We start from the raw sequence: 20910 nt of genomic DNA on the forward strand, positions 1-20910 counted from the left end.
AAGTTAAGTGAACACAGAATAGTATACTTGTCAGATCTGTGGGAAAAGGAAAGACTTTAAAACCAAGCAAGAGTTAGAGAAAATTACAAAATGTAAATTAAATGGTTTTGATTATATTAAACTAAAAAGTTTTTGTACAAACAAAAACAATGTAGTCAAAATCAGAAGGGAAACAACAAACTGGGAAAAACTCTGACAGGGGTCTAATTACTCAAATATACAAGGAGTTAAATCAATGGTATAAAAAATCAAGCCATTCCCCAATTGATAAATGGGCAAGAGACATGAATAGGCAATTTTCAGGTAAAGAAATCAAAAGTATCAATAAGCACATGAGAAAGTGTTCTAAATCTCTAATAATTAGAGAAATGCAAAGCAAAACAACTCTGAGGTATCACCTCACACCTAGCAGATTGGCTAAAATGAAAGAAGGGGAGAGTAATGAATGCTGGAGGGGATGTGGCAAAATTGGGACATTAATGCATTGCTGGTGGAGTTGTGAACTGATCCAACCATTCTGGTTGGCAATTTGGAATCATGCTCAAAGGGCTATAAAAAAATGCCTGCCCTTTGATCCAGCCATACCATTGTTGGGTTTGTACCCCAGAGATCATAAATAAACAGACTTGTCCGAAAATATTTATAGCTGCACTTTTTGTGGTGGCAAAAAAACTGGAAAAGGGGGGGTATGCCCTTCAATTGGAGAATGGCTGAACAAACTGTGGTATATGCTGGTGATGGAATACTACTGTGCTAAAAGGAATAATAAACTGGAGGAGTTCCAGGTGAACTGGAAAGACCTCCAGGAACTGATGCAGAGTGAAAGGAGCAGAGCCAGAAGAACATTGTACACAGAGACTGATATACTGTGGTAAAATCGAATGTAATGGACCTCTGTACCAGCAGCAATGCAATGACCCAGGACAATTCTGAGGGATTTATGGTAAAGAACACTGCCCACATTCAGAGGAAGAACTGCAGGAGAGGAAACATATAAGAAAAACAAGTGCTTGAACGCATGGGTTGAGATGGACATGATTGAGGATGTAGACTTGAAACTACCACACCAATGCAACTACCAACAATTTGGAAATAGGTCTTGATCAAGGACACATGACAAAACCAGTGGAAATGTGTGTCGGCCATGGGGGGGGAAGGGGTGCGGAGGGTGAAGGGGAAAGTAGGAGCATGAATCATGTAACCATGTTAAAAATGAATATTAATAAATGTTTAAATTAAAAAAATTTTTAAGGTTTTCTGTTTTGTCTTTGTACACTCCATACCTAAGCACAGGACCTTTCACCGAGTAGGTAATAATAAATATTTGTTAAATTATATTGTTGGAATCTAGAATCCAGCATCTTTCTCTAAGGTCACTAATAACCTTACCACCTAATTCAAATGGCTCTTTCCTATCCTCATCCATCCCAACTCTTCTTTGATATACTACTGTCCACACAGAACTTCCTTCTTGAAAATGAATCCTCCCCTTAGTGGCAGCATGGTACAATGAAGTGCCTGGATTCAAGTCCCAGTTCTACCACTTACTAACCTATTTGACTCTGGCTTAATAATTTACTCCAGTCCTTAATTTCCTCAAGTATAAAATGAGAAAGTTATGCCATGCTTGGAATGCTTTTCCTCCTCCCCTCTACCTCCTGGCTTACCTGGCTTCCTTACAAATTAAGTTCAAATCTGCAAGAGGACTTTTCCAAACTCACCTTTTCTTGGTCACCTTCCCTCTAGGATAAACTTCTATTTATGCATCTTGTTTGTATAAAGTTAACTGTATGCTATCTCCCCATCAGACTTTGAGCTCCTTGAGAGTAGCCAACATTTGTTTTTAGATCTGTAGATCTAGTGCTAAAAGCATATTATGAACACTACACATCTGTATAACAGATTCAGTACAGCTGATTTAGTGTCCCCAGTGCTCAGCACAGTGTCTGGCACAGAGTAGGCACTTAACATTTGCTTATCGATAACAGATTTATCACAACACAAATTCATGGTACTTACTCCTTCTACCTCTCTCACCTTTCCTCATCAGTCATCTTGGATACTTCTTCATCCTTCTTAGGTCCCCTTTCTAGGTTTTTCTCCCTCTCAACACTATCTATCTTAATTATCTCATGTGTTCCTATGGCTTTCAGTATCACCATTATGCAAATAACTATTAAATCAAATCTCAGCTTCTCACCAGAGTTCCAGTCCCTTATTTCTGACCTTAAAATATATGCATTTGTATAACTGACATTGTTTGCCTTCTCAATGGGTGGAGAAAGGGACAAGAGAGATAATTTGGAAATCATATTTTTTAATGAATGTTAAAACTTAAAAATATATTTTAACCATGTGTTAATGACATTAATATTGCTAAAATCACTAAATTTTTTATTAAAAATATTTCAACAGAGCTATTTCCATCAGAATATCTCAATACCTTTACAAGTAACTCATTATCTTGCTCCCTGCTCTAAAAACTATTCCTCCTTCTAACATCACAGAATCTCAAAATTAGAAAGAACCTAAGAGGCCATTTAGTCCAACCCATATATGAAGAACCATCTGTACTACATCCTCAACAAGTGCAATTTAAAGACCTCTAGTGTGAAACAAAACATTCCATTTTTGGATAACTCTACTTGTTGGGAAGTTTTTCTATACATGAAATTTAAACTATCTTTGTTAAAAAGAAGCATCATCTTTTAAGTTACCAAAGTTATAAACTTGGTAATTACCTTTAACTTCTCTGTCTCTTACTCAATTGCCTCATTTTATAAACAAGGAAACTAAAATGGAAAAAGAGGAAGTGGCTTTCCTATAGTCAAAAATAATCATCATTCTGTCATATAATTACAGAACAAAAAAAATATCTTCGAGTCATCCAATCTTTGCTTAAAGGTCACCACATTCGGAGGCAGTCAATTACACTTTTGGATAACTGAAATTGTTTGGACCTTTTCCTTAAACTAAATCTAAATCTGGTTATCTGAAATTTCTACTCGCTACTTCTAATTTTATCTTCAAGAACTAAAAAGAATAAATCTAATTTTCTTCCACACAATAGCTTTGTTGTTGCTCAAATTGTTTCCGTTGTGACTGACTCTTTGTGACCCCTGTTGGGTATTTCTTGGCAAAGATAATTTGAGAGGTTTCCCTCTCCAGCTCATTTTACAGATGAGGAAACTGAAACAGTTAAGTGACTTGACCAGGGTCACACTACCAGTATCTGAGGCCAGATTTGAACTTCAGGTTTTTCAGATTCCAGATTCCTCACGCTATCTTACTGCACCAAATGATAGCTACCATGGAGCTATCCCACCCCCCACTCCCCAAGATAGTTGTATCTACTTCAGCTTAAATATCCCAGAATCTCTGACAGATCATCTATATGATTCCCAAAGTGGGAACCATTGCCCCCTGGTGGGTGCTACAGTGATCCAGGGGAACTGTGATGGCCACAGGTGCATTTTGGAACATGGATTCAGTGTGGTAACCAATTTATTAACAAAAAAAAGAAACCAATTGCAAATAGTCAAGCGGGGTGATTTAAGATTACTGCTGACGAAAATAGAGCCAAAGATTACTAAATTTGTAGCAACACACCAGGTTCATCCTTCTTATTAAGATGATTTCAAATGTTTTAACTTTTTTTGTATTACATTCTATTCTGAGTTCAATAGTTTCATAATTTCAAAGTTCAATGTTTCTAATTTATACCTTTCTTTACTATATTTTACAAAAAAGGTAGAAACATTAATACATATATCTTCCCTATTAATTGCTATTAAATTTTTTTTAAAAATTAATTTCCAGGGGGCAGCTGGGTAGCTCAGTGGAGTGAGAGTCAGGCCTAGAGACAGGAGGTCCTAGGTTCAAACCCAGCCTCAGCCACTTCCCAGCTGTGTGACCCTGGGCAAGTCACTTGATCCCCATTGCCCACCCTTACCAATCTTCCACCTATGAGACAATACACCGAAGTACAAGGGTTTTAAAAAAAAAAAAAAAGAAAAAGAAAAAAATTAATTTCCAGGGGGCGCTAAGTAATATTTTTTTCTGGAAAGGGGACGGTAGACCAAAAAAGTTTGGGAACCACTGATATAGACTGACCTTGGAGACTTTTAATCTCCTGTTTGGGCTCCCAAATTTATCAACGTCCTTTCAAAAATATGGCATCCAGAATGAAACAACAGCTCTCTAGATATGGTCCCTGCTAGGGAAGAGTACATAAGGACAATGGTCTCCTTCGTTATGGATATTATGCTTCTCTAAACTGTACTCTAACCTCTGGAATATAGGTTCTTAGCCAGGACTTAGTGGAAATTTGGGGTCCTTGGTCTTAATATCAAGATCCATAATATAAACTTCCTGTGGATGCTTAAAGGACTTGAGAACTACATTTCCCATGATTCAACAGGCTTCCTGCCCTTATGTGGTGAAGTAAGACAATGTAAACAAAAGCTTAAATAGGGAGATTGAGATTGGTAAACTCTCTTTCCTGCGGAACAAGCCAGGAAGGCAGAGGTAATGGTGGGGCATTTGAATTAGATCTTAGCAGGCATGTGGTCTTCTTAATTACCAATATGGATTTAAATAAACTATTAAATATTTTGAATATATCCATCTATATCAATATTATTCATAACAGACTGGAATGTACTCCACAAGAGCTAATAATGTATTTACTTGGACTGTGTCTCTTTCACGGTCTAATAATGTTTTTACACATAGGACTGTCCTTAAAATTGTTTAATTACCTATATGAAAATGAATGATATGTGCCCTACTATATAGACAAGTCAAATAATAATTGTAAAAAAATTTTTAATTTTTTTAAAAGGCTATTTTATTTTCTAAATACCAAAAGAAATTCTTCAAAGAACTATTACTAATAAATTAGAGCATCTCTAGGATGCTATCCTTAGGATCCACCTCACCATAATATAAGTGAAAATCTTCTGATGGCAGGATGAGTATTTCTAGGAATAAAGTAACTATATAAGAGGAAGAGTCCTCTATGACCTTGCCCAATCATTCATCTTTAATTTTTCTCTTTTTACCTTATTGCCCTTTGTTTACAAATATCCTCAAGTCTCCCTATCCTTAACTATATTAAAAAAACAAAAAACTTCTCCTTATATTGTGTACAGGAACAGCAATATTGTACAATGATGAACTATTAACGACTTATCTGCTCTAATCAAGACAATGATCCAAGACAATTCCAAAGGACTCATGATTAAAAAAAAAACAAAAACAAAAAAACTCTAAATGCAGTTTTTTTTTTACTTTCTCTCTCTGTGCCTGTCTCTTAGCCTATTAAATGAAAGGGATATCAGATTTCAGACTATACATACTATAAAGAGGTAATCACAGCAACTATTTAGTACTGGTTAAAAATAGAATAATTGGGGCAGCTGGGTAGCTCAGTGGATTGAGAATCAGGCCTAGAGACAGGAGGTCCTAGGTTCAAACCCGGCCTCAGCCACTTCCCAGCTGTGTGACCCTGGGCAAGTCACTTGACCCCCATTGCCCACCCTTACCACTCTTCCACCTAGGAGCCAATACAGAGAAGTTAAGGGTTAAAAAAAAAATAAAATAAAAATAAATAAAAATAGAAGAGTTGAATGTACCAGCTACTGGTAGTAAGGACCCCCTCTTCAACAGAAATTGCTGGGCAGGGAGCAGAGACAAAATGGCAGAATATAGGTAGCACCCTAGCTAAACTCTCCCAACATTTCTCTCTACACAACTTTAAAATACCTCCTCAGGGGGCAGATGGGTGGCTCAATGGATTGAGCGCCAGGCCTAGAGATGGGAGGTCCTAGGTTCAAATGTGGCCTCAGACACTTCCTAGCTGTGTGAACCTGGGCAAGTCACTTAACCCTCATTGCCTAGCCCTTACCACTCTTTTTCCTTGGAGCCAATACAGGGTGTATTGATCATCATCAAGACGGAAGGAAAGGGTTAAAAAAAAAAATCTTGAAAATAAATAAATGAATGAATAAATAGATGAAGTAACTCCTCAAATCAAATTTTGGAGTGGCAGAACCAAAGATCAGTTGAGGCATTTTTATAGCCTAACACAGTTGATGGCGAAGGTTTCCAAATTTGTGTGCCCAAACTACAGCTTCAAGCTGCCTGTGAGGCCCCTCACTACCCCAGAGAGCAGAGGGAAGAAGTGCTCCTTTGAGAGCCTGGACAGAGAGGTGGAACATGCAAAAAATATCTGCAGAAACTGGGAAGAAGAGGGAAGAGAGCAGCTTCCCTGTGTGGGGCTGGGCACAGATGCCAATACTTTGCCAACATTGGCCTAAGACAACTTAGGAAGTCAGTAGGATCTGTGACACTAGGCCAGGGGGTGGGGGGTGTAGGGGGGTGTCAGCCTAGAGCATAGCAGCACCCCAGATGATGTTGGAGGCATAGCAGCTTTGGGAATTAATTTGGGAACAGAAATTATAACTGAAGAAAAGCAGCGAATCTAGTAACAGTTCCACAGCCACAAGGAATACTAGCACTTACAGTTGCAGAAGACCAGAGTACAGACCACACAACAATGGTCACCTCTTTCTATGGATCACACCACCTTGAAAGCACCAAAAATTTGCAGACCCACCAAGAACTAGCTTTCAAAACAGCAGCACAAAAAAGACTGAAGATTGGGACAGTGCTTTCCCACCCCAAGGTAAGAAGAGTTCAATTTTAATATAAAGTTCAAAGTCAAGAAATGGGCTGGGAAAAGGAACTTGATTCTAAAAGGTTATTACTGTAGCAGAGCTAACCAAGACATAAACTTGTGAAAAACTACAAGGAAAACCTCCAAAAATGCCAACTCGATCCAGGTCTAACAAGAATTCCTAAAAGAGATAAAGAGAGAAAAGTGGTAGAGGAAAAACAGGGAAAAGAAATGAAATGATGCGAGAAAAAAAGAATTAACAACTTCATAAAGGAGGCACAAAAAGTACTGAAGAAAATAAATACCTTTAAAAACAGAACTGACCTAGTAGAAGATAAAAACTCAGTGAAGAAAAGAACTCTTTCATTTATTTTTATTTAATTAATTAATTTAGGGGATTTTTCCATGGTTACATGATTCATACTCCTTCCCTTCCCTCATCCCTCCCCCACCCCAAAGCCAATTAGCAATTCAACTGTGTTTCACATACATCATCCATCAAGACCTATTTCCATATTATTATTTGCACTAGGTTGATCATTTAGAGTCTGCATCCCCAATCATATCCCCATCGAACCAAGTGATCAAGGAAATGTTTTTCTTCTGTGTTTCTACTCCCACATTGAAAAGAACTCTTTTAAAAGCAGAGGTGGAAGGGGGCAGCTGGGTAGCTCAGTGGATTGAGAGCCAGGCCTAGAGATGGGAGGTCCTAAGTTCAAATCTGGCCTCAGACACTTCCCAGCTGTGTGACCCTGGGCAAGTCACTTGACCCCCATTGCCCACCCTTACCACTCTTCCACCTAGGAGCCAATACTCAGAAGTTGAGGGTTTAAAAAAAAAAAAAAAAAAAAAAGTTTTTGTTGTTTTTTTTTTTAAACCAGAGGTGGGAAGGTAGGGTACTGCACATGTGAGGAGCCTTGAGGATAGGGCCCAAGAACACCAAGATAGGGGAAGGTTACAAGAGACTGAGACCTCTCAGGGCACAGTGCACTTCATGTTCAAAGTAAGTAACTGCTTCTAGACACCATGTTTTTTATCAGACCTGTTGGGGATAGAGGTCCTGCAGCCCTAGGAATTTGAGGCTTCCTGTAATGGGTAACTGACCTATAATTATGGCATTGGTGACTACAAACTTGGCAACAATTTTCTAAGCCTCATAGTGGTTTCCAGCCACACTGTCACTAAGGCCAGGAAGTTGCAGTGGCAACTCCAAGAGGTTGCTGAAAGTTTTTGAAACTTAAGTTCCTGGAGTATATACATTCTATTTAAATATCCATAGTCATTCCCCCCATCAAACCCAGTGCTGATAGTGACCTTGGCCATGTCTGACATGTGCATTCCTGGTATGACCTTCTGGGGATAACGGTTTATGAGAAGGATAATGAAAAACAAAGAGATCTGCTGGATTGTGCAGACCAGAGCCAACTACAGTTGCAGAGCATCAAGGAAGCAGCCTTTAAGATTGCTTTCTCTAAAGAAAATGTTACCAGACATAGGAGCATTGATGAAAAAGGAGAACCAGAAGATTTTTACACCCTTAGTCTAGATATATCAGGAAAAGCAACAGTGTAAGTGGCTATTCTGACTGACTCCAATGGATATGAAATTTATATTGTAGATGATGAAGCAATTCAAGAATTTTCCAAAATGGATCCAAATGAAGACAAATTGTTGGATGACTCTTCAAACTCTGCAAATAAAGAAAGAAGGTCAAATTTCTACCCTGTTCTCTGGGCCAAACTTGGTCATCAATTACACAGTGGTAATGGCAGCAAACAAAAATGATGAGTGGTTTCCTAACACAATATACAGAAGGCTTCTGGATAATAGAAGGCATCATTTGAACAAAGATTTATACTGTTCATCCCAATTCCCATCCAGCACTAGAGATGGAAGGTTCTCAAGGGCTCCAATTTCCCATGGAGGAGAAGAAGCAATCTTAAGTAATTTAAATTCCAGATCTTTAAAGTTGATTCCTCTTTTGTTCTGCCCAGCATCTTGATCAGAGAATCAAACAATCCTACTATGAATAATATGGAAATAGGTATTGACTGATAATACATGTATAATCCAAGGTAACTGCTTGTCAGCTCTGGGAGGGAGAAAGGGAATAGAGGAGGGAGAGAACACCAATCATGTAACCTTGGAAAAATACTTAAAAATAAATTAATTAAACAATACTACTTATTGGTCTGTATGTGTTACTGGTGAAGCAGGTTCTTTTCATGATTTGCCAGTAGAAATACTGGCTTTTTCCCAAGAACTCAAACAGATATATCCACCATATGGCCACATACTCTGATTAAGGCAGATGTTATGCCCTACTGGTAGAAGGTTTTCAACAGGCTCTGCCTGATTTAAAACGCAAAGTTAGATTTTTATGCAGTTAAGGACTTAGGTTAACCACTTAAAAAGAATATCGAAGTAATAAACTGCTATTGAGTAGAATATTCATAAGTGGGAAGAGGAAAAATGATGAAAAATTTTGGATCTTGGACCTAAGAGTCAAGTTAGTTGGTACTAGCTTCCTCTTCACTTTTCAAACTTGTGAGTGTCCAAAGGAAAAGAGCATTTTTATCATTCTTACTGAATTCTTTGAATATTATTTAAATGGGCATAACTGACCATATCAATAATCAAACTAAAAGAAATCACATGATTATCTCAATATATACAGAAAAAGCCTTCGACAAAATAAAATACCCATTCCTGTTGAAAACATTAGAAAGTATAGGAATAAAAGGGCCTTTCCTTAAAATAATAAGTAGTATTTATTTAAAACCATTAGCAAGGGGGAAGCTGGGTAGCTCAGTGGATTGAGAGCCAGGTCTAGAGGGAGGTCCTAGGTTCAAATCTGGCCTCAGGCACTTCCCAGCTGTGTGACCCTGGGCAAGTCACTTGAACCCCATTGCCTACCCCTTACCACTCTTCTGCCTAGGAGCCAATACACAGTATTGACTCCAAGACGGAAGGTAAGGATTAAAAAAAAAATAAAAATAAAACCATTAGCAAGTATCATCTGTAATGGTGATAAATTAGAAAGAAGCTTTCCCAATAAGATAAGGAGTGAAGAAGCAAGGATGCCCATTCTCACCATTATTATTTAATATTATGCTAAAAATGCTAGCTGTAGCAATTAGAGAAGAAAAAGAAATTGAAGTTGGCAATGATAAAACTAAACTATCACTCTTTGTGGATGATATGATGGTGTACTTAGCAAATCCTAGAAAATTAACTAAAAATCTAGTTGGAAATAATTAATTACTTTAGCAAAGTTGCAGTATACAAAATAAACCCACATAAGTCATCAGCATTTCTATATATTTCCAACAAAAATCACCAACAAGAGTAAAAAAATTGAAACTCCATTTAAAATCATTCTCGATAATATAAAATATCTGGGAATCTATCTGCCAAAATAAACACAGGAATTATATGAGCATAATTACGAAATACTTTTCACGCAAATAAAACTAGATCTAAAGAACTGGAAAAACATTAATTACTCATGAGTAGGACAAACTAATTTAATAAAAATGACAATCCTATCTAAATTAATTTACTTATTAAGTGCCATGCCTATCAAACTACCAAAAAACTATTTTACAGAACTAGAAAAATAATAACAAAATTCATCTGAAAGAAGAAATGATAAAAAATATTAAGGGAACTAATAAAAAATGTGATGGATGGTGGCCTAGCAGTACCAGATCTTAAACTGTACTAGAAAGCAGTGATCAGCAAAACAATCTGATACTGGCTAAGAGAGATAGAAGGGTGGATCAATAGATATGTGGTGTATAATTAGAATTTGAACCCCAGGACTCTCTCTTCCAGCATCCCACTTTCATTCTCACATCCTTACATTTTGTAGATAAAGTTTGTGTGTAACCCTGCCCCTCTCTCTTTTTTTTTCCCCCGTGACTATGGCTGGGAAAGCTGACTTTACTCAGGCTTTTAGTTTTGTCCTTTCATTTCTTTTACTTCAAGTGATTATTAATACATCTTATAAAATATAATACTTGGAGTTACTGGATATTAATTTAAATTTACAGGGGTAAATGACCTCAGCAATCTTGTGTTTGATAAATTCAAAGATCTAGAGAAAGAATTTTTGGAGTAGAAATGCAGAAGAAAACATGATTTATCACTTGTTTATAGGGGTATATGACTTGGGGTTTTGGTATTATAAGATTACTCTTACAAAAATGAATAGTATGGAAATGGGTTTTGAATGATAATACCCATATAACTCAGTAGAATTGCTTGTCAACTCCAGGAAGAGGGAGGGAGACAACATGAATCATGTAACTTTGGAAAACTTATATGTAAATTTGTTACTAGAATAAAATCAAGGGGAAAAATAAATTCTCTAAATGGAATTGGACTTTACATTCATTTTTCCTATGATTTGTGGGGGTGGTTTACCCATGGTTTACAAGTGAAGATGAAGATTTTTTTATTTAATTAATTGCTCAGATAACTGAGGAAGGCTTTGTCCATTTCAAACTGGAAAAGATTCCCCAAAAACACAGTATAGCTGATAATAATGTATATATGACTTTTAGGTTTAGGAATTAAATAAATAGGTCTTACTTTGCAATGAGGCTGAAATCGGAGTTAAGGAGGGTAGACTCATAAGGAACTAATCCTAAAACCACATACTGAAATTTTAAATGTCAAGTCTTATTCTCTTCCCAGAGCTCAAATGCTACCTTAACTCTGCTTCTGAATATCATTAGCACTAGGAAGCTTTTCTCTCATCCCTGTACCTCATAATGTACATTTCAAATGAATTACAGAAATATAATCTTTCAGCTATCCCAGCATTCAAACAACAGAGAAAAATCAAGTTTTTTTTTTTTTCCAGAAGAGCGTGTATGTTTTCATCCTTTCCCAGCGAATACTGCTAAATCTAAAGTGAGTCAAAATTTCTTCTACTTAATTATTACATTTCCTGTGGATTAAGGAAATTGGAGGGGGGAGAAGGATATTTTAAAGAATGGTTTAAAAAAGGCCTTGAATTATCAAATAAATTATACAATTTACCAAATGGAAAAAAAAGAAGAAAATAATTCCTTAAAAGAAGATTCAAATAAATGGAAGCTAATGACTCCATTAGACATCAAGAAACAATAAAACTAAGTCAAAAGAATAGAAAAATAGAAAAAAATGTGAAATATCTCATTAGAAAAACTTCCGATCTAGAAAACATTTCAAAGAAATAATTTAAGAATTATTGGACTACTTAAAAGTGATGACAAAAAAAGCCTAGATATGTTTTGAGAAATTATTAAGGAAAACTGCCCCAATATAGTTCTACAGTAAAATAGAATGTGAAAGAATTCATCAATCACAAAATAAAAACTCCCAGGAATAAAATTCTGGAGCTCCCAGGTCAAGGAGAAAATATTACAAATAGCCAGAAAGGAACAATTCAAATTTGTGGAGCCACCATCAGAATCATACAAGACTTAGCTATTGCCATGTTAAAGGAACACAGAGCTTGGAATATGATATTCCAGAAGGCAAAGGAGTTAAAATTACAAACTACCTGGCAACACTAATTATGCTTCTTCAATAGAAAAATGGATATTTAATGAAATAGAGGACTTTCAAGTATTCCTGATGAAAAGACAGAACTGAATAGAAAATTTCATCTTCAAATACAAAAATCAAGAAAAGCATACATAAAAAGATAAACATGAAGGGGTCATCATAAGACTCAAATTTAAACTATTTACAGGCCTATATGGGAACATGATACATATATCACCTAAGTACTTTTTCATTATTGGAGCAATTAGAAGTCTATTTACATTCCTAAATAGCAAGAGGATAAAAGTAACTTCTGAGAACTTTTTCATTATTAGGGCAGTTAGAAGGAGTCTACATAGACAGAGGGCATGAATATAAGTCAATTATGTTGGAATGATCTCAAAAAAGGGGGGAGGTGCACAAAAAAGAGGGATGCACTATAAGAAGGGGGAAGGGAGAGATAGAATGGAAAAAATTTTCTGATATAAAAGAGACACTCAAGAAAGCTTTTTATAATGGAGGGGGAAATGGAGGTGGGGCAGCAAATCTTGAACCTTACTCTCATAATCTGAGGTATATCACCTCATACCTATCAGTAATAACAAATGCTGGAGATGATAGAAAATAGGTACATTAATAAACTGTTGGTGGAGTTGTGAACTGGTTTAACCATTCTGAAGAACAATTTGAAACTATGCCCAAAGGGCAATAAAACTGCTTACTCTTTGATCCAACAATATCACAACTATGTCTGTACTCCAAAGAGATCAAAGTAAAAGGAAAAAGACCTACCTATATGTACAAAAATATTTATAGCAGCTCTTTTTGTGTTGGCAAAAAATTGGAAATCAAGAGGATGCTCAATTGGGGAATGGCTAAACAAGCTGTAGCCTATGACTACAATGGAATACTACTGTGCTGTAAGAAATAACAAAGGTAGTGGTTTCAGGAAAAAACACGGCCAAACAGCCAGGTAGCACAGTAAATAGAGTGCCAGAAGACCTGGGTACAAATCTTGACTCAGCTGCTTCCTATCTGTGTGACTCCAGGCAAGTTATTTAACCTAATTGCCTAGTCTTGTTACTCTTTTGTCTTAGGACTGATAAGAACAGAAGGTAAAGTTAAAATAAAAAAAACTATCCCAAAGAGATCAGAAAAAACATAGCAAGACCAAAATGACTGATGAAAAGTGAAGTGAGGAGAACAGGGAAATCATTGTGAACAATAACAACAATGTTGTAATGGTGATCAATTGTAAAAGACTTGGTTATACTCCGATTAGTACAATGATCCATGATAATTCCAAAGGACTCATGATGAAAAAATGGGATAGTTTTGGAATACAGTTACAAATAGCTTTCTCACACGTCTGGCACAGAGTAAGCATTTAATAAATGCTTGTTGACTATTTTCCACAATGACTGGGCTATTGTCAGCAACACAACCAACAATGCACAAGTTTACAATTTGCTGAATGTGTGCTGATGGGCCTCCAGAGCCTCTGAGGACCTGTGTCCACCCTGGGCAAGAGTGGAAAGGCTGTCATATGTGTCCTCGGGAGAAGCATCAGGGTCAAGAAGGTAAAATTTGGGTGGGGTAATAGGAAAGTCTTGGTAAGGAAGAGATAAATGATAACCTATTATGAGTGCAAAACTGAAGTATAATTTTCTCACTTTTTCTTTTTTTTTTTTTTAAATAAGGCCTATAAGGAAACATGCTTTGCATGATTTCATGTGTATTGATATGCTACTTGCCTTCTCAGTGAATGGGGGAGGAATGCAAAGGAAGGAGAGAATTTGGAACTCAAAATTTAAAAAGAAAAATAAATGCTAAAAATAAATAAATATTTTTTTTGTAAAGAGAAAATAGCTCTCAGCAAACTAGAAAGCAGTCTGGACGAAATTACAGATTTAGAAAAACTTCTCACACCACAAAAAGGCAGTAATGTGTGCAAATCTTTTGATCCAACAGTAATACTACTAGGAATATATTCCTAAACATTTTTGTTATAAAGAATTGTGAACAAAGTAGGTACCCATCTATTGGGAAAATCTACTTAACAAGTAAGCATATGAAGGTAACAATATTTTTGCATCACAAGAAATGACAAGTATGACAGGAAGACCTCCATGAACTTTATGAAGTGAAATAAGCAGCTCTGGAAAACCACTCACACAATGACAATTTTTTTTAATTTCTAAAAGATTTCACAATTTATCAAGAAAGAAGAATCAGACCAAACTGCTATAGTTACCACCACTGAAACACATAGAATGATGCTCTTCTGGATAACCAAATAATACTCATACTTCAAGATCCTGCCCAAGTACCACCTGTTCCATAAAACCTTCTTTGATCATTCCACTTCAATGGTCTCTCCCTTCTCTAAATTCCTTCAGTGTTATAATGGAAAAAAAAAAAATTGTACTTGAAGTAAAAATGGAGTCCCCAGCTATGATATTCTGGACAAACCACAAAACCTCTTGACACTCTTATTTCCTCACCTTCAAAATGGGAGCAGACATTATCTATACTGTGTCTATCACAAAGTTACAGTGAAGACAGTCCCTCCCCACTACAGTCCTTTAGTAAAAGATACTTAATAAATGCTAGCTTAGGGGGGGTAGGTAAGTGGCTCAGTGGATTGAGAGTCAGGGCCAGAAATGGGTGTTCCTGGGTTCAAATCTGACCTCAGACACTGCCTAGCTCTGTGTGACCCTAGGCAAGTCACTTAACCCCCATTGCCTAGGCCTTACTACTCTTCTGCCTTAGAACCAATACACAATATTGATTCTAAGATGAAAGATAAGGGTTTAAAATAAATTTAAAAAATAAATTTGAAAAGTGATATATTAAATGAGCTACTGTTTTATTGATACTTCATCACAGACCATCATGAAAGGCAATGTGATATAAATGGAAGTTTAGGGAGAAGAATCAGAAAACCTAGGGGTTTTGTCCTATCAACATGCTGTATACCCTTAGAAAAATTATTTCCCTTTCTCTAGGCCTCAATTTCATTTTTTATTAAATGAGAATGGACTATATCAATGATAAGGAATTCCTTTTAACTCTAAAAAAAAATCATGCATAAGTTAGGATAGCAATTGTACTACTAGTGTACACCGATGAAGAAAATACAAGACAAAAAGCTCCTTTGGATGCAATGCTTTTAAATGAAAACTGATATTTTATTCTATTCATATCAATAACATCTATATAAACTTAAAAATAGCAATATATTAATTCAACTTATATTTTATTCAATCTACTAGATGGTTTATTTTTTATGATAGACAACTGCATATTTTATTAATTCTAAAAAAGGAAAATTATAATTATAGGCTCACAGAATTGGAAAAAAAGAGGCTCTTTCAGTTCAACCTAATACACAAAAGTAATTACCTACTATAACATAGCCACTTCATCCAGTCTCTGCTTAAAGACTTCCAAGTAGGGAGACTCCACCATTTCTTGAGGCAGTCAATTCCACTACTAAACAGTTCTAATTGTCAGGAAATTGTTTTTGTTTTTTACAGCAAGCCTAAATTTGCCTCTCTGCAACCTCCATAAATTGTTACTGGCCCCATTATCTAGGCCCAAATACAGTAAATTTAATTCTTTCCTCTACAGAACAGCACTTCAAAATATTTGAACACAATTATCATGTCCCTCTTGAATTTTCTTTTCTTTGGGCTAAACATCACCAGTTTCTTCAAACAACCCTCAAATGGCATGCACTCAAGGTCCTTCCCTATTCTGGTTGCCCTTCTTTGGGCACTCTCCATCTTATCAATGATCTTCTTAAATGCAGTACCCAGAATGGAATGCAATACTTTAAGGAAGTCTGATGAGGACAGAACACAATGGTACTACCAACTCTCTACTCTTGTTAGATAGCTATGCATCACTTAATGGAATCCAAGATCATTTTAGCTTCTTTGTTGCTATATCACACTGCTGACTCATATTAAGTTTGCTGCCTACAAAACCCTCAGTTCTTTTTTCAGAACAAATGCTTTCTAACTATGCCTCCAATACTTATAACTTGATTTTTTTGGTACCCAATGCAAATTTTTACATTTATCCCACTGAACTTCATTCACCTTATTAGATTCAGTCCAAAACTCTGGCAAGCCAAAAATCTTCTGCATCATGCCTTCCACTGTATTAGATACCCCATCCAGATTTGTGTCATCTTCAAAATTGATGAACATTCCATCTATTCCTTAATCTAAGCCACTGATGACAGTTGACAAATATATGTACCAGGGTCCTCTTGCAGTAACTGCTCCAATTCCCCTGGACTACAGGTTGGGAACAGGCTAGGTAATCTTTAATGTCCCTTCCAGGCCTAACATTCTATATTTTTGGTATGTCATTAAATTTTTTTTCTTATTTCTTCCCCAAAATTCTTAAATTCCCTGAGGAATAGTCAAATGTTAAGTCTTTCTATTACTCGTGACACTTAAAACGCTGTCCACAATAGTTTTCAATAAATATTAGTTTTATAGTATTCCATTTCCTACAAAATTACACATTACTAAAGTGACCAACACTCCCCTCCCCATCAATGGGGAGCCTGTTGTTTTTCTTTTGGTTTTTTTTTTTTCAATAATAATGATGAATTTGTGTTGCTTCCTTCAGAATTCCTACAAAGACTAAGGAGCAAAGCACCTTGCAAGCAGTAAATTTTCTATATAAATTTGCTGAATGAAATGCTCTGCCTGATCAGCAATGTAACCAATGGTATCCTCTGCAAAGTTTCGCTTATATTATTAGTAGGGTCTGCAACCACACACAAAAAAAGAAAAAGAACAAAGATCTTGGTCCTACAGTAAATGTTATCATTTAGCCTAATTAGTAAGGTGTTCTAAGACTTGGGGAAACTGCGAAAATTTATTTTATGTACTGCTGAACCAGTCAATTAGATTGTTCTGGATATCCAAAAGTAACTTCTGAGAGCAAAAGGGCCAGAGGGGAGTTACGTTTACTCAGGTCAACAGCAATTCCCTAATGGACTTCCTCTGAACTCCATTCTCTTCCAAATCTTCTAAAACGTCCCCCTCTCAGAGAACTCAGTATAAAAAAGGTGCTTAAGTATTATTAAGCGTTATAGATCCACAACAGGTTCAAAAAGGACAACTTGCTGAATTCCCAAAGTAGAATGTTTATTAGTAACTAGCCTTCCCACCTCCCGCCAGAAGGAAAAAAGGTTTTTTTGGCGTTAGGGAGGGAGGGAATTAAACGACCAAACAGGCGTCCAACAAGTCAGATGCATCAACTAGACTTCCCTTTCTCTTCTCCAATTAAAGCGCTTTCCCCGACCTCTCAAGGACACGGTCCGGAGAGACCCCAGGGGTCCCGGTCATTCATTCCCCTGGTTTAACTTCCCTTCGTTGTAGGCCTAGAAGTGACCTCAAGAACAGAGAGAGGGAAAAGAAAAAAGGGGGGAGAGGGAAGACAGCCCCGCGACTGGGTTATCCTCCTCTTCCCGGAGCCTACATCCCTTTCCCGGGGGTGCAGAAGGCGTTCCTCCACCCACTCACACACACACACACACACACACCCACGACGGGAAGCCAAGGCCAGAGCCGCGGCCGCCTCCAGGCTCCATCCACAGAGCGACCGCCCCACCCCAGAGGAAGAGATGGGAAAGGGCGAGGGGGCCCCCAAGCCAGCCCGATGCGTTCCCAGAAGGGTCCCGGGGACCAGGGGAAGAAGCTAGGCTAAGCTTGACCTCATTACCTCAGCGCTGGGGTGCTTGAAAGTGTCTAAAAATAGCAGCTCCATCGCCGAGTCCACCGCCATGTTTGCCGCGGGCGGGGGCAGGGGCAGGACTTCCGGGGTAACGCAGCGACCGCGGCAGCGCAGCAGCCTCAGGGAACAGTACTTCCGTTGCCCAGCGCGCCTGCGCTGGTCCCCAACACCCTCTCAACCTCCATGTTATTCATAGGTCCCTCCTCCCTCAATTCCTAGCTTCCGCCTAGGAGAAAGGCTAGGGCGTCAGAGAAGGGGTCTGGGCCCTAAGGGAGGTTAGAGTACGGTTTACCTCGGCTGTGTTGGGCCGCGGTGGGCAAAAAGGAGGAATCTGATCTCCCGGGCCCCACGGTTGTGGGCGCGGCCTCCTCTGGAAGAAAATGAATGTGGCCGCCGCCCTTAGAGTAGGGCCCCTCACAGGGTGGCCTGAGAAGACTAAAGTCACCCTTGCGTCTACTCCCTCCCCTGGACGAGCTGCGGGACCCCACGCGACTCCCCCTTAATCACTATAAGCCTTACTTTCCTATCTAGAAAATGGTTTTGGAAATGCCGACCTAGAAACTCCGCTCTGACCCACTGGCCCAGTGACCCTTTTAGCCCTACGATGACCCTGGGCCCCTCTCTCTGCCCCATACTTAAGAGTACACTTTACCAGTGAAATCCTAGGTCCCAAACAAACACAAAATGAAACGAGGATACATAAAAAAAAAAAAAAAGGGGTGGGATGGGGTGGTTAATTATAGTCTCCCACTACCTGAGTGGTTGAGGGATTTCTAACAAACTTTCCAGCCACATAACAGTACCATCCTTCTGTCTGGCCAGTTACCCCAATCCAGACTGCAGACACTTAGGACTCATCAATATTCTATCCTTACACAGAAGACAATGAATCCTTGGCCCTTTTCTTCTGCACTCTCTTGGAGAGCCCATCAGCTTTAGTGAGTCAAATAAAACGAGGCACCAAGCAATGAAGGGTTTACTTGGTGCAACTAAGTGGTTCCCTTGATGGAGAGATGAACTTGCAAGTAATCCTGCCTAGATAGTTTTTACATGAAGAAATCAAAACTGTCAATAAACTCTTGAAAAAGTATTCTAAATCCCTTCAGATTAGAGAAATGCAAATTAAAACAACTCTGAAGTACTGCCTTATACCTAGCAGACTAGCCAATATGGCAGCAAAGGAAAGTGATAAATGTTGGTGGTAATGTGGCAAAATTGGGACACTAATACAGTGCTGGTGGAGTTGTGAATTGGTCCAACCATTCTGGACAATTTGGAACTATGACCAAAGGGCTTTAAAAGAATGCCTACCCTTTGACAGCCATACCACTGTTAGGTTTATACCCCAACAAGATAAGAGAAAAGACTTATACAAAAATATTTATAGCTCTGCTCTTTGTGGTGGCAAAAAAAATTGGAAAAAGAGGAAGTGTCCATTGATTGGGGAATGGCTGAAAAAATTTGTGCTATCTGTTGGTGATGGAATGTTATTGTGCTGACAGGAATAAAGAAATGGAGGAATTCCATGTGAACTAGAATGACCTCCAGGAATTGATTCAGAGCAAATGGAGCAGAATCAGGAGAACATCTGTACACAGAGACTGATATATTGTGGCAAAATCTAATGTAATGGACTTTTCTACTGACAGCAATGCAATGACCCAGGACAATCTAGAAGAACTTATGAGAACACTATCCATATCCAGAGAAAGAACTGTGGGAGTAAAAATGCAGAAGAAAAACATGATTGCTCATGTAGTTTGATGGACTGGGGTTTTGATGTTAAAAGATCACTCTACTGCAAATATGAATAACATGGAAAAAGATTTTGAACAATGATACATGTATAACCCAGTGGAATTGTTTGTCAGCTCCCGGAGAGGGAGGGAAGAGGGGTAGGAAAAATCATGAATTGTCTAACTATAGAAAATTATTCTAAATTTAAAAAAAAAGAATCAATTTAATTTTTCAAAGAGTTTTAAAAAAAAAAGTAATCCTGCCTAGAATATTTATTAGCTTGACTAAGGATGGGAAACCAATTCACTTTTCAGCCTTAATTTCTTCAGCTATAAAATGTAAATAATAATATCACAACCTCACAGTGATTGGGAGGATCAAATGTAAAAGTGCTTTGCAAACCTTAAAACATTATATAAAAGTCAGCTATTGTTAATATTTTCATGTGACTAATAAAAGGGAAAAGAAAGATAGTGCTTTCATTCAAAAAGTTCATTCTGTAATGGTAGAAAAAAACACAAAAGGAAGCTGAAAAGCAAGGGAAAGGTAGGTAACCCCCATCTCCTCAGAGAAGCTTGGAGCCAGGAGTAGACCTTACTGTGGCAGGCCTGAGCCCCTCCCCAAAATGGAAGGACTCATCAGTGGAGTAAGGGAATAAGCATAGCAAATGGATGTCACAGGGTGAAAAATTTCGGAGGCTAATGAATGAGACCCCAGGCAATAAGGGAAGTTCCAAGATGAAGTGGCCTCTGAAGAATGGTGATAAAACCAGGAAGTCATACATGAATTGACACAAAAGAAATGAATAGAACCAGGAAAAACATTATATACAACAGCAACATCGTAACAATTATCAACTATGAAAGACTTAACTACTCTGATCAAGACAATGATCCAAGAAATTCCTAAAGGATTTATGATGTAAAATGCTATCTACCTACAGAGAGAGAACTGATGGAATCTGAGTACAAATTGAAAAAATACTTTTTTAAACTTTTTTTTATGTTTCTTGTTCTTTGTATTTTTTTCCAACATATCTAATATGGAAATGTGTTTTCCATGTTATCATATGTCTGATTGATACCATCTTGCTTGACTTCTCAAGGAATGTAGGAGAGGCAGAAGGAAGCTCAAAAAAATTTTAATGAATGTTAATTTTTTATATGTAATTGGAAAATATTTAACATAACAAATGA

General features: G+C 37.6%; 1 protein-coding gene and 1 pseudogene across 1 annotated transcript in view; one reads left to right on the forward strand and one right to left on the reverse strand.

Annotated features, from left to right (window-relative positions):
- Nucleotides 1-18028, reverse strand: part of VIRMA (vir like m6A methyltransferase associated) — an 82579-nt gene extending 64551 nt beyond the window's left edge. Inside the window, exon 1 of the mRNA XM_044668431.1 lies at nucleotides 17966-18028. Coding sequence (XP_044524366.1) covers nucleotides 17966-18028 — 63 coding nt within the window. The remainder of the gene's footprint in view (nucleotides 1-17965) is intronic.
- Nucleotides 6560-8506, forward strand: LOC123232565 (annotated as a pseudogene).
- Nucleotides 18029-20910: the final 2882 nt, after the last annotated feature.

The sequence above is a fragment of the Gracilinanus agilis genome, chromosome 1 (assembly GCF_016433145.1).
Source record: "Gracilinanus agilis isolate LMUSP501 chromosome 1, AgileGrace, whole genome shotgun sequence".
NCBI lineage: Eukaryota > Metazoa > Chordata > Mammalia > Didelphimorphia > Didelphidae > Gracilinanus > Gracilinanus agilis.